The sequence below is a fragment of the Falco rusticolus genome, chromosome 7 (assembly GCF_015220075.1).
Source record: "Falco rusticolus isolate bFalRus1 chromosome 7, bFalRus1.pri, whole genome shotgun sequence".
NCBI lineage: Eukaryota > Metazoa > Chordata > Aves > Falconiformes > Falconidae > Falco > Falco rusticolus.
In genome coordinates, this window is record NC_051193.1 from 6,126,223 (window position 1) to 6,140,774 (window position 14,552).

At 49.2% G+C, this 14,552-nt stretch overlaps 1 protein-coding gene across 3 annotated transcripts in view; it reads left to right on the forward strand.

Moving 5' to 3' along the window:
• IGDCC4 (immunoglobulin superfamily DCC subclass member 4) overlaps window positions 1-14,552 on the forward strand; it is a 101,392-nt gene that overhangs the window by 28,168 nt on the left and 58,672 nt on the right. For all 3 annotated transcript variants that reach the window (XM_037395246.1, XM_037395248.1, XM_037395247.1), the window contains exon 2: window positions 6,766-7,095. In XM_037395246.1, the coding sequence (XP_037251143.1) occupies window positions 6,766-7,095 (330 nt within the window). The remainder of the gene's footprint in view (window positions 1-6,765; window positions 7,096-14,552) is intronic.

Sequence of the window (14,552 nt, forward strand, 5' to 3'; positions counted from 1 at the left end):
CATGTCCCCAAATGCTACCTTTCTGTCTGCCTTTGGGACAGCCTCTTTGGATGGTGGCATGGCTGGTGTCAAGGTTGTGGCCATGATGGAGAGCTGTTGAGACTGTCCTCACACCAGCCAGAGAAGAGCCTGAGCTGTGGTGTGTAACTAGAATGGGTTTATCTGCTGAGTTTATGGCAGCTCTGCGTTTGGATCTGGGGCATATGCTGGCTGTCTGAAGTGGCATGGCAGTGCTGTGTATCCCCATGGTGATGTGCCATTCGGGAGCTGGCAGTAAGCTTGCTCATGGACCTTATTGAGGGATTATGGATCAGATGATTCCAGCTGTGCTAGGTGCTGTAAAAAAAAAAAAAAAAAAAAAAAAAGGCAGCATAGATACACCAGTGCTCAGAAAGTAATGACTTTTGGTTTATGCCTGTATGTTTTGCTTTTAAAGTAATTACTAAAACACACCTCATCCTCTTCCAAACAAAGCCATTTGTCTCCTGTTGAACAGTAACCTTTTATTTGCTTGTGCTGTGTAACAGAGCTCAAGGACATGTTTACTGCTGATAGCCAAAATGTCACCAGAACGAGCATCTCCCTTGTCTAGGTCTTCCCTCCTTGATTTAAGTGGTTAAATCCCAGGGAAGGGAAATAATCCTATGTACAAGGAGACAAAGGTGGTTTTGTGCTGTTATCAGCCATGTAGTATGAGCTCCCAACAGATCTATGGGCTCTGAGGGTCTTGCCTCTGACCAAGTAATTGCATTGTCAGGAATCTGTCAAACCTCACCGTATTGCTAACTCATGCTTCACCTGGTTATTTATGGTTTTGAAATTACAAAACCAAGAGAACTCATTCTTTTTTCCCTTTGCTCAGTGGTAAGTTGGGCTATTCCTGCCTCTGATGTTGGGGAGAGGAGATGATAGTAGTGGTCTTTGGCTGTACGTTGAGATGTGTGATTTGGGAAGGGAGACGTTGGCTGGTTTAACATGGATTTTCAGATGCCTGCTTTGGGGCTGGAATGCAAGCCTGCTGCTGCCAGGGGCTGTGCTCCCATTGAGGGCAGAGGACAGCTTCATGCCTTGAAGATTTTACAACCTTTGTTCATCTGAAACGCCCTGGTTTTTATGCTACTCAACAGGAGACTTTTTAATTTACTTCAGTGGGCCTGGACACTGGAGATGGCTGGCTGGCTGATGGAAGTAGGAAACAGATGGGAGAAAAAGAATAATTTTTCTCTGGGACTGTTTTTGTGCATAATGTAGCCTGGAGGTTAGCAACACAGGAGAGAGTAAAAAACCCCTGCAGAGCCTGGGTCAGGAAATATAATTTTCACGGGAACAAGATGCTTTTAACTTGCTGCATCAAAGACCATCCATTTTGGGGCACGCTCTACCTTTGAATACATCTGCATTCTCCCAGAACTCTGTGTATATGAATGCACGTGCATGTGGTAAATATCTACATGTAGGTGTGTATTTGCACATAAGTTTATAATCTCAAAGCTGCTGCTGTTCTTGGAATAGTTTGCTGGGCTTAGTGGAGTTTAGTATGAACTGTGCTGGTTACCTGGGTCTGGGGTGGACACAGACTGTGCTGTTCCTCTCTCCTTGCAACTCACCACTCTGGTTTTCCCCCTTTTCCCCCAGAGAAGTGTTTTGAGATGCTCCCAGTTGTGTTGAGTTGTTTCTGGGTAGTTGGTAGACAGGTGGTTTTGTGTGCTGTGATGTAAAAGCCCGCTTTGAATGTATATGTGAAGTTGTCCATTGAAGGGCAGTGCTGTACAGGATTCCCTGGCCTCCCTTTAGAGATCCATGACCTGGACAGTTTCAGTTCTGCTGGGTGTTGATGCTTGAAACTACATCTAGGAAGAGCTGAAGGCAAAAAGCTCTCCGGCTCTAAAGCACAGGTCTGTAGCTGAAACACCTGCCTTCAACTGGTATGTGAGAAGACCTTCCAGCTTCTGACTTGGAAGCCCACCTGCATGTTATCGTTGTCTGTTGGAGTAGCTGTGTTTGCTGTATGAGGCAGGTGGCTGTTCCGGGTAGTCTTCACTCCATTCATTACGGTTTTATCTGCAGCAGGTAGGAGGGTGAAGGTGAGCAGGAGGCTGGGCGAGGATGTGGCTGTGTGTTTAAACAGGGTCTTATCCATTCCTGTCACTATATGATGAAGAATGGAGGTTGGAAATAGTCGGCAGCTTCTGTAAGCACTTAACGTTCCTGATTTCATTTGTCTTTGATCTCACTTGGACAAATTTTACTCTCTTCTGATCCTTTCCCTTGAAGGAGCTTTTATCTCATTGTCAGGCTTGCTAATTTAGTACAGTGTTTTGAACCAGACCTCCTCCTATGTTTCCAGACCCTGGAAAGTATTTTCTTCCTTAATCAAGGAGTGTTTATATGGTTCTTTGAACATCTTAGGGCAAGAGTCGTAGTGGGGCTTTTTGCAATGCCAGGGCTGGGTCTTGGGCCCTGCTGCTCCAACCTCTGTACATGCAAATGGCCTGTCCCCAAAAACCTGCAGTATTTTGGGGCCAAAAGGGTGGGAAGGAGAGCTGGATGATTCAGGACAGGTCAGAGCAGCCTGATGTTGCTTGGGGACTTCATTTACCCAGCTGGAAACCTTCCTAGGCCGCATTAAGTGACAGACAGCGATGGGTTATCACGTGTGTTTGACCTGGTCATGGTCTTCTGCCAGGTGCTTGGTTTGAGCTCTGAGGGTTGTGAGTACATCTGGGTTTTTACGTGGCTTTTGGTCTAGAAACACTTTCGGTGCTCCTGAAATAAAGAGCAGTAGTTTGAGTATGGTCACAAGCTCTCACCATCACGTGGAGCCTGCATTGCTTGGTGATGCAGTAGGCACTTGCAAGTAGAAATACACTGATACCCTGGGGGCTGGTTGCTTGTCAATGGTTTCTGCTGTTACTGGATGGATTATGTGGTGGGAACAGGTTTCCAGAAAAGGAGTAACTATTGGTCTTTGAAGATGTTGTGCAATCATGTGTTCATTGGTGTGAACGTATGAAAGAATGCAACCTCCTTGGGTCAATAGCCAGGGAGATGGTATTGTCATGACCAGCCTAGCAAGCGCACCAAATCTTGATGATGGACACAGACCACTCTGGTTGCTGGTGGAGGATCCTTTGCTCCTGGTGTTGATATGTTCCTTGGTGAGTGTGCTCCTGAGCTGTGGCAGAACAGTCACCTGCGAGGTCCAGGCTTCAAATGTATTTCCCTTCAATGGTCTTTTCTCCTCTCTTGGTATAGCAGAGAGAGACCTGAACCAGGTTGTTGGGTTTGGTGTGGGTGAGCTCTGCAGTCCAGCACTGAGTTTTGTAACTGGCCCTTTTTTTCCTCTAACATACCAGCCAGAAGCTTGGATCCAGGTGGGTTTTGGCTTTGGGGAAAAGAACTGTGTGATATTTAGGGATATAGAAACATCATCACATGTTTTTAAAAAGCAAATACTTCAGCTGTGATGCAAAGTGTGGAACTGTCGAACTGTCTGTTCTTACTCTGCTGCAAGCAGGTTGAGTTGATTTTTAAGGGATTGAAGTTTGAGAGGCTGATAATTGCTTCTTACCGACCTGGCTGGCGTGGGAAGCTGCACTGCAGATCTCTGCTCTATTCCTGGCTGCCTGAGCTTGCGAGCTGTCCCCTTGCGCTTCACCTTTTGAGGAGGAGTAGTATTTTCAGCAAAATGCCTTTTTAATTGCTGTCTGAAGAAAATCGAAAATAGGACAGATATACGGGCCATTTCCCCAAGTGATGAACAGGAGTGCCTGGCACGGAGCAGGAGCCTGTGGAGAATATAAAGACAGGAGGAGATCCCGTGTGTGTGGTGGCAGAGGGCCCATGGGATGCGCAGCGTGCAGAGCCAGCCCACATGGCCATGCCCACCCAGCCCTGCTGTGTTACGGGAGGGACGGTGTTGAAGGAGGGTAAGAGTAGCCACAGGCATCATTGGTGCCCATAATGCTGGTGCTGCACAAGAGCTGTCCAAGATGCACTGATGTGTCACTGCTGGCAGTGATGTGTAAAGAAGGGGTTGAGGGGAATGATGCAAAGAGAAAGCTGGAACCATCGGCTAAGGGGACTGGCTTGCGACTTGAGTTAGTTCCTTGTTTCCTCAGTCTCTACTTGTGTTTCTAAAGACAACAAATTTAAGGAAGGGCAAAGGTTTAAGACTTTAGCCAACAAAGTTTCAACATCTTCTGAAATAAGCTCTGCATCACATGCCTCAGCCTTTGCCTGAGCAGCCCTGCCTCCCTGGAGGTGGTGTATACACACAGGCTGACTAATCTCCGTGTGACATGCTGCCAGGAGCAGCTGCTATGGGGAGAGATGCCTTCAGAGAAGTGTCTGGGTTGCTGCACCTCCGTGGATGGGGATTCTCACCACAGCATTCTCACCACACCACTCGTGGCTCTGAGTGTGCCTCCTCAGCTGAGTTTTTCCCAGCCTCAGACTGTTAAACCTCTCCTGTGTTTGGCCATGTCACCTTCTGCAGATATATTTGATGTTAATTTGCTTTGTGCTTAATTTCTCCCTATTTCATACATATATTTTTTTTTGTATTGGCAGTCTTGAATGGAAGGCTTCCAGAGGCAGTGTCTTCCCCGAGCATTTGGGGCAGTCTTTCAGCTTCATGTTGCTCTACTTCTAACCTCCTGTGGAACCAGCGAGTGAGTTCTGTAGCTTGCGGTATCCTCAACGGACTCATCTTCCCAGGGAGACATGAATGGGCAGAATTGCTCTTACAGGACGGCATTTGGTAACAGTCCATGGGTAGTGGCATTTGTCAGCTTGCTCCCCGGCCTGAGGAGGCTGGGCAGCAATTAACTTGCTAGGGCTGTGCTGGCTGAAAAATCCAGAAATCACATTGAGGTGTGTGCAGGTCGGGAGCTCAGCGACATCTGTTGCTTCTTGCTGTGCCTTCTTCCTGCAGGGTGTGAGTTAGCAGCACAGTGGAAGCATCTGTGTGGGAAAGCCCTAAATCCAGGGACTGGCAGACAGCTCTGTGTTGGTGGCAGCTACCACTTTGCCATGGAGCACAGTGCCTGGCTGTTGTGCTGGCTGCGTAACGTGGTGTGAAATGGGCATCTCTGCATCCTGCGGGTGTTTGGCTTTGGGGGCTGGGGGACTGTTGCCTGCATGTCCTAGTGAAGATGGTGGTGCTTGAGGCAGGGTCTGTTCTGTCCAGTGACAATGACGATCAACAGGCAGCAGACAGGTAGGATACTTGTGCAGCCTCCTCGTCACTGAAGGGACATAGCTGGCCAGCATCAAGTTCTGGGTGGTCATTCTGCAAACCAGCAGTGATGGCAAACCTGACAAGTTCCCATCCCTGCAGGCTTGGGTGGGCACCGGATGAGACCCACGCGTGGGCAGGGTTAGGCCCTTCCTTTCAGGGGCACCTGCAGGTTCCAGCACATGCCTTGAAATAATTCCATCTCCCTGCATGTGTAATTTTGCATGTCATTGCCCCTAATTGCGTGCTTAACACACACTCTTTTAAAATGCAGCCCTTTTATCAGCAGTAGGTAGTAGCAGGTTTAATAGGGTGTTTGAATTCCTATAAAATTAATCTGTAGCCTTCTGCGATAGGAGACGGGCAGGGAGCCATGTGGTTCATATCCAGTGTTGATAAACTTGTTATAGAGGCAGGAAACATTTCTGATTGGAGCAGTGACAAAATAATTTGGAGCGGAGCCATAAAAAGAGTGGATGGTGATGGTTTGAGCACAGCGGAGATTGAAATTGCTGGTGTGTGGAAGCAGCGCTGCCAGCTAACATTGACTTAGGGTCTCTGGAGAACTCTAATGGCAAATGCATTTTATTAATGACAATATTCTTTTAAGAAATGCTGAGCCTTGTTTCAGAGGTGGAGCTCTCCTACGAGTAACGTAGGTTTGGAAATCGGCCAGACCAAGACCTGTTCAGCTTAGCTTGCTACTGGTCACTGCTCTGGCCTCCAGCTGCAGCAGGCAGGTTGACTAAGGGCATGTTCTGGGTACTGTCCGCTTGCAGCTGGAATATCCTTTTCTAGTGCAGAAAATGTATAGCTCCATTCTCATTCTGAATTTGCCTATATGGGATAAAAATGCTCAGAGACAGCAGGTCACATTTTTAGCCGTTCTTTTGTTGTCTTTCCTTTGAAATTAGTTTCCCAGTACATGAACATCAGTGGGAGATCTGATCTTTCTGGAGTCCCAGCTGGGTGTGAGCTCTTACTGCCAGCTCCCCCTGAGGGGGAACTGCTCCAACCAAGTTGTGATCGTTGGCAATGGTGTACCAAGCTGGGCTTGAATACCTTTATTTGCACTTAGCTGTCTGGTGGGGGTTGATCAGCCTTGGAGGAGGCTCTGGTATGCAGGCAGGTGAAGGGGAGCCATTGCTTGTCATGGGCAGTCATGGCAGGTTGTGGCCCTTACTGCTTCTTCTGTACTTGCTCTTGCTGTTGCCATTCACTTGACCTTCTTCCAGTTTTTCTTTTCTTGAATCCAGCATGGAAAAAGCAAGTGTGAATGGAAGGAGTGGCTGCTGGGTACAGTGTGGGATGGCAGAAATGATGCACGTTGTGCAGCCCTGGGGATGTGTGATGGAGAATGCAGTGCACAAATGTCATCTGAGGTGGCTGGTCACCTAACAGGGCTGAATTTCACCTGTCATCTCTAACCATATTCATGGAGAACTGTGCATCCTTTGCTGTGTAGAACTGGGATGTGATTAACCAAGGAAAGCAACCCCCACTGCTATGCTGTCTTTTCTTTGCAGGGAGGCTGTTGGAAGGGGATTCTCTGGAGCTAAGCTGTAGTGCTGGGCCTGCAAAGGTGATACTGGAACCAAACCAAGTAGTCATTTTGGACTGTAACTTGGCCCCTGTTGAGCAGGTGATTAACATCACGTGGAAGAAGAATGGATTTCCATTAGTGGAGCAGGAACATCTCCACGTGCTTCCAAATGGATCACTCTTCATCTCATCCCAGGCTGTGGCAAAGGACAGTAAATATCCTGAGAGGGATGGTGCTGAGGGTAATTACTCCTGCGTGTCTTACAGCTCCCTAGGGGCTGTCACCAGTCAAACGGCTGCAGTCAGATTTTCAAGTAAGTGTTGGTTGGGTTTTTTTTTTAATTATTTTAAATTTTCCCCCCTCCTGGTACTCATACAGACCATCTGCCTCCCAGAGAATTAGAGATAATGTGTTTATGAAGTGAAATTCTGTTAATGATGTGTAGGTGGGATTTGGGATAGTCCACAAATAAGCAGTGGTGTCTTTCTCTTATACCACTGTTAACGTCTTGTGTAACTCTCCCAGGTAAGTGCCATCAACCATGAATTAAAAACAGGGCCCTCCTCACTCTCCAAAAGATAGTGCTTGTTTTTGCAGAGAACTCGACACTTCACAGCCCTGAGTGCAGGCACCCTCTGCCTGGGAAGGTGGCTGTAAGGGTCTGGCTAAGGCTGCGATGGGCTTGTTGCCCCAGTGATGTAGATAAGGAGCACTGCCCTAAATCTGTGAGCACTGGCTGAAGCCAAGGGTCTGAGTGATGGGGAAGTGGTTGGGAGAAGGCACCCATTGCCTTTCCTCTGCATGAGTCTGCTCTGGATGATGTGGACAGGAATGCGTCTGCATTACTTATGTGGGGACAGCGGGGAGGACTGGCAGTGTTTGTGATGGGGCTGCTTGCATTGGTGTGCTTTGTGCTCCCAGCTCGGCTGTGCTGGGCTCTTTGTGCTGTCCACACCCCAGAGGTGGCAGTGGATGGGCTCCAGCTCTGTGCAGAGCTGCCCTGAGCGAAGAGTGTAGATACACCGATAAAGAGTTAGTCACCGAGAGACAGTCAGGTGGACGAGTGGTCACTTGAGGTGCAAAATGGGCTGGGAACAAGCCAGGCTGTACTCAGGTGGTCTGAGTTTCCCCTTTGTCCCTGCTCTCAGCAGCCGCCTTAGATCTTAACAGGATTCTAGGGGCACCGACTGCTTTCCCCATTTGGAACAGCTTTAGTGTATTTGCATATGGCCTTATGAAAATGGTAAAGGCTGTGAACATAGCTGGGAACTGATGTACCAAAGGAGGCCTTGGGTTCTTTCATCTTCTGCACTGGGAGGTCCTGACAGACAGGATGTTGGACGTCTCCCCTCCTGGTGGCTTTTGTTTGTGAAAGCTTAGCTCTGCCTTTAGTGCAGTAAGTAGCGGAAGAGCAGGAGCTTAATCTCTGGCAAAGCAACTTATCTGATGAGAGCCCAGGCTGGTCACCATAGTGAGCAGGAGTGTTGAGGCTTTCTGTGTGCTTGGTGGAGCTGAGGGAGGTACCAGGGTCCCAGTGGGTACAGATGGACCAAATTACAGTTCCCAAACATGCTTTCTTAAAGCACAGTGCTGCTGATTTCAGGTGTGGGAGGGAAGTAGGTAAGCCGAAACAGTTTTACAATGCTTTGGTGCTAGTGAGCATGTCCCAGCATGGAAGGATGTGTCCAGCACCCTGCTTTTCAACCGTCGTGCATCAGGAGAGAGCAGTGTGCTCAGGGCATCTTTGTCCATTAGCATGGTCTGAAACGCCTATAATGAGATCCTGTCCTCCCACAGAGACCAAAGTAGACCATGGCACTGGGTTTGTGCTCCCGGTCAACCTTCTACCGTTGTCTTTCTGTGTCTGACTAGCCTTGCCAGGCCCCCATGGCTATGCAGGACCCAGAGTTCCTGGCCCCACGGCTGCTTCTCCTCTGCCCTCTAATGCAAGTTACTGGGCTGCTCTTGTCCTTGACTTTCTAATGGTGCATTTGAGTGGTGTTGGCAGCACCAGAACTGCAAAAGGGGGCATTTAAACTGAAATGGGCAGGCAGGGCAGGGCAACCTTTTCTGACACCTTTTCACTAATCTGAAGGTTCCTCTTCTGCAGTCCCAGCTGTTGGTCCTGGGCCTGAAGAGCTGAGCACAATGCAAGTGAGGAGCTGCTCAAATACTTTTCAGCCTGTCCTGCTGTGACAGGGTGGTCTGGTCTTGTGAGGACTTGGCAAAGCTCTCTGTAAGGAACTGAGAGCAAGTTCAACTGGAGGGCTGAAGGGAGGACATCGTAGCCCTGAGCAGAGAGGGTAGCAGCACTGGAAATGTGCTGTGGGTCTCATGCACTGGATTTGGCCATGCACATCAGCTCAGCTGCCTCCAGGTTACCACTGCTCTCTTCTGGGTTCCCTGGTGAACAGTCAGACAGTTTGGGGAGGAGCATGGAGGGGACTTGGGGAGTTTGATGCTGAGCAAGGAACGTTGAGACCAGGGTAGAGCCAAGCAGCTGTAGCTCCCTCAGTAGCTGGTGAATGCAGTAGGTGCCATTGGGTTTGGTCAGATGTTCCCAGCAGGCAGAGTTTACCTCATCTCAGCATGGTGCAAATCTCTGAACTCCAGGGGAAACTTCAGAAAATGAAGAGCAGCGTGCAGGCTAGAACAGACAGCTGTCTACATGAGTGTGTGGCTCTGCTTGGTGTCAGGACCGTCTTGTGAGGTGGATATCCCTTTATAACGGAAGAGATGAAAGAAAGGGCTCTTCAGGCTGTTTTTCATTTCGATCTTTGAGAACGACACTCCAAGATGTGACATTCCACGATCTGAACCGCTGAATCTTTGCTCAGTGTTCAAGAATAAAGTTCCTTTGTATTCAGGAATGGCTCCTGAAGATATTTCAAGTGTGTGAGTGCCAATAAATGATTCCTTGACCTATCAAACAGGTGAGGTTAAAAAATAACGCAAATACAGTAACAACTTCTCTCTGGTACTGTGGCTTATGTAAATGTTGATGGGCGCAGCTGCACAGCACACTATCAGGGCTGAGGTGCTTTTGCACTTGCTCAGAGCCATGTTAGGTGAAGATGCAGAGTGGATGTCCTAACACCCACTTCACACTGTGATGTGTTCAGCCTCTGCTGCCCCAAGCAGGGTGGTTCAGCTTTGGCCAAGCACGTATTTCAGTCTCTGAGCACTGTGCTATAGAAACTAGCACTCCTGATGGCAGGTGAAGCTTTTGCCAGATCAAGGGAAAATCTTTGACCTTTGCAACGTGTCCTGCTTTTACAGTCAGAAAATGTTTAGCATGTAACACCCACGGATTGCTGGTGACCCATCCCTCCTGTTCCATCCTTTTGGTGATTTGTAGAGCCAGATAAATTAGCTGGTTCCAGCCTTTCATTAAGTGAAGGGACCCCTGAGGGCTGAGAAGATGGTCGGGGGTCCTGCATGCAGATACTGTCCGGGGAGGTGGGAGGCATGCAGTAGAAAAGGTTCAGGTGGATTTATTTGGCTGTTCCTGCCCCAATCCTAGCCACCCTGAATTAGGATATATTCCCTTTTAGGGATGACTTGTGTTGAAGTTTGCACCTTGCCTTTTGCCTTTTGCAGTGGTTTGTGCCTCTTGTTACAGACCTAGGTTTATTGTTTGGTGTCTCATGTGTGAGAACAGTGGAGACCTCTCAAAACCAGGAGACTGACTTAAATTGCCCTTCACTTCCCCTGGATTTTTCCAGAGGAGCATGCATAGGTGACACATTTCTCCATCCCATTCTGGGTTTCTCCCAGAAACAGGGAATTTCAGGTGAACTCTCTCCTTGTGCGTACTTGTATGTCTTCTTTTATTACCACAATAATGGTAATAAAATTTATACTAAATAATATAAAATAATAAATAAATTTCCGTACAGGGAAAGCGCTGCTTCTGTGGCACACACATGCACCGGACAAAGATACTCATTTCTGAATGGAGAGCAGCGAGGGAATTGATTAATGAAATGCATCTCGCTTCGATTTGTTTTGTGGGTTGGGCAGAAGCACTCACTATATTAGCATTCAGCTGGTGCAAATGAGATTGTAAAGGCCTGTTGTGTTTTGGTTTTTTCTCTCCTGCTGCTGAATACAGTAGTCTATCCAAAGCTGTTTACGTGTAAGTGCAGTTATTCTTTGTGCTGATTGCCCTGGGCACTGCTGATCAGTACAGAGCAGTAGAAGAAAACCTGTTCAGCAGGTGGGATGTGTTATCCCTGCCATCAGCTTGCGCTTCTGACCCGCAGTGCATTTCCTTCCCTGGGCTGGGGTTTCTCACCTGGGGATGTGGGACACTCTGTGCGCCATAGAGTCTTGCAATGCCAAGGAGGAATATTTGGGTATTCATAATACCAAGTAACCTCCTGTGGCTTTTCATACCTCGATTCATTTATTTGTTCAGCTTGCCCTGTATGAGCACAGTACTCGGTGCCACCAGGACGCTGTGGCAGGGCAGCTAAGGGCTCAGCCCAGTGCCTTGTTGCAGTAGGTGCAAAAGCTGCTGCTGGGGGATTTGGATGAGTCCTGTGCCACTTCCCTGAAGGCAGATGCCAAATGCACCTCGTGGTGGTAGGGATACACTCCGCTTCTTGCCTCTGCCCGTGCCATGCTGAGTCCGTCAGCCTTGTTTGCCCGTGTGTGCAAGGGCTTTCATGTATTTCCTGCCTTTCTTAGCACTGCTTCTGTGCCGTTAGTGTCATCTGCCATGTTTCAGGCTTGTGGAAGTCTGCATCTCCCTGCTGACAGCCCCAAGAACAGCTCTGGCACCTCCAGCTGTAAGGGCTGCTGGCTCCCCAGTGAAGGGAGGAGATGCGCCAGGCAGCAGCAAGCCCGGAGGCTGGAAGGGGGCTGTTCAGAGCAGACAGGCGGGAGTGACAGAGGTTGAACGGTGTATGCGGGCTATGACACTGTGATGACTTCCATCCTTCCCCTTCCAGTGTGACCCAGGTGTTCAGCTTGTTCATATTTTGCTGGATAAACATGTGGCTCACTGCCCACTGTTCCCCGGCATCCTGTGTGCAACCAAGGGACACCCATGCCTCGGTCCACCATCCACACCTCATGGCAGTGGTGGCTGTGGCAAATGAGGAGGAGCGAGCAGTCTGTGGTGGCTCTTGGTGTGAGCGTGCCTGTTAATTGAACAGCTGCTCAGGCTGATGAATTAGGTCTACGGGTTTCTTTGAGCCCTGTGTGCTCCCGTGTGGAAATACCAGGGGCATTATTGTAGTTGTGGGAGGGTGTAGCTTTCTACCTGTTAATAACTACATTTGTGAAGATTTGTTAAAGCTGTTAATTTAGCTTACACAATTTATGCGAGGGAGGTTCTAGAAAATTACAGTAATTGTGACTGTCAGATGAAGATGTTTGCTGTGCCTGGAGGGAATGGGCCTGTGTTGCGTGGCTGCTGGCAGCAAGCGCAGGAGAGGTTTGGTGTGTTACTGCACCTGGAGGGACAGGCCACAGCAGGAATCAATGCACACGGGCTCTTGTGATCCACTCTCCACAGGGAGAGCATCTCTTCTCTGTCATGCACGGTGTGCCTGGGATTTGAGGAAAGGCAGATTGGGATTTGCTCTTATTTTAAGGATTTATTTTATGGATTTTATGCAATTTATTTTGTGGATTAGGTGTATGGGTGAGTGAAAGCCAATGGCTGTAGGCAGAGCCAGGCTGGGCAGGAAAACCTCCAGGAGATGAATGCACAGGCTTTGGACCATCTGCAGATGTAACTTTCAGATGCTGATCCAAGTAGGTGGGAAACTGGCATATGTGAACAGGCAGGAGCAAGGATTACTGATGTACGGATTAGCTGGGCAGCACAGGACCTGTGCGGCCATATGGCCCTGCAAACTGAGCGCTGTTCTGGCTCTGCCTCCGCTGTGCTTTGGCAAATTGCTCCCATGACTCTATGAGTGTTTCCCTTCTGCTCCCCTGGCCTGTTCAGAGGTGAGCTGTTCAGAGACGGATGGTTTAGGCAGTATACGTGATCTGTCGGGGGGACTGAAGTTAGATAGAATCTTAGAAATACCTACTAATAATTACAAAAGGTACAAAGAGGATGAGCACACAGAGAGTGGGGGCAAAGCACTGTGGGAGGGAGCAGCAAGCCCCTTTCAGAAGGCTGAATTCCTTGCATAGACTGCATTTTCTGCCTGGGGTGTAGTGTTGCTGGCTGGCAGTCTTTCCAAGCTCTCGGCCTCCTGTACGGATCAGTCTGCTGGGAGAGGGGGAGGGTGCTGTGTTTCACCATGCTGCAGTCGCCCCTGGGCTCGCTGCTAAAAGCCTTGGCACACACGGCTTGGCTCCAGCTGGGTTTAACTTGTCAGTGGGGAGGGAGCTGCATGCTCCATTCCTGAAAGTGCAGAGCCTGCTGCTTTGGCATGTTGCTCAGGGCAATTTGCTGTAACGCTCCTCACCTTCTCACCTGCAGTGGGTAATTTTTACTGAGTGGCCTGTTAAGGTGTTCAGGGTAATCGGTGCAACAGGGCTGAGGGGTGTTTTGGGGCTCAGGATGGCTTTGCAAGCTAAAACCTAGCTGAGGCATTGAAAATAGAGTATCTGTCTATCATCCTTGTTTCTCTTTTCCCCTCAATCATCTTCTTTCCCTGCCTCCCTATGTGAAGACCTCTTGCTTTGTAGCACCTCTGCAGTAGTCCCTTCTATCAGAACGTGTTTCTGGGAGGAGAACAGCCCCTCCTAAGTATCCCTGTGGCCCTAGGGTGAGCAGTGTGTTGGAGCCTGTCTTGCGCTGGCTGTGACCCACACGCACATCTGTGCAGTGCGCCAGAGTAGCAGGATCTGCTTTCCTGTCCTCTCCTTCCGCAGCAGGCTTGCCTTGCTCTGGCTGATTCTCTCCTTTCCTCCAAGCATCAGCTGTTTGCAGCACAGCTCTGAGCCTAGGCTGGGTCACGTTGTAGGTGCTGGACATGTTCTGCCTTGTCCATTCATCCCAAGGGGTATTGAGGTGGAGGGAGGAGGAGCACAAGGGATCACAGCGTGCTGTGGACTTGGCTCCAAGCTGATGCAGAGGATGCTTGTGGAGCAGCAACAAGCCTGGCCAGCAAGTCTGTCTCTGACTGAGCTTTGCCAATGCTGAGATCCAGGGTTCTTGTGAGTCCTACATTAAAGAAACCTATTCACCGTTCTTATCTTGCTTGCTATGCACAAGAGATCCCTGTTCATGTTCCCTGTCCTCTCCTTCATTGGAGAGGCTACACACTGCTCCTTTCAGAGCTTGCAGAGGTGATTTATTTTCAGCCTGTCCTCAGTGATCCCCACAGTCCCTGTCCTGATGCTGTAAAAAAAATACGACAGCAGTGCTCAGCCTCTGAATCCCACTGCAAGAGTTATCACGAGAAGGCATTAACAGACAAAACATGGTTTGCTCTGCGCTGCCAGGGTTGAGCCTCCCGTGCCCACTGAGCTCAGCCTTTGCCGGCAAGCTGTGCCTCTGCCTGGGAAGCCTGACTGTTTCTATGTGCTGCTCAGAGTGAGAGGGACACTGCGCTGCCTAATCGGGGTCGCTGTTTAGTCACGCTCCTCCACACCCTAATGAAAAATCTGTCATGGGTGCATTTCTTGGCTCTTTGCTTTTGAAGAGCCATTCCGGAGCCCAGCACAGCAGGCAGATGGGGCTGGATGGAGGTGAAGGACAGGATCTGGTTCTCAGCAGGGAATTTCAGGCTTGCAGGTGCAGGTCTGGCAGGTGGTAGGGAGGAATAGCTGGCAGCCCCATGCTTTGGGACAGGTTAT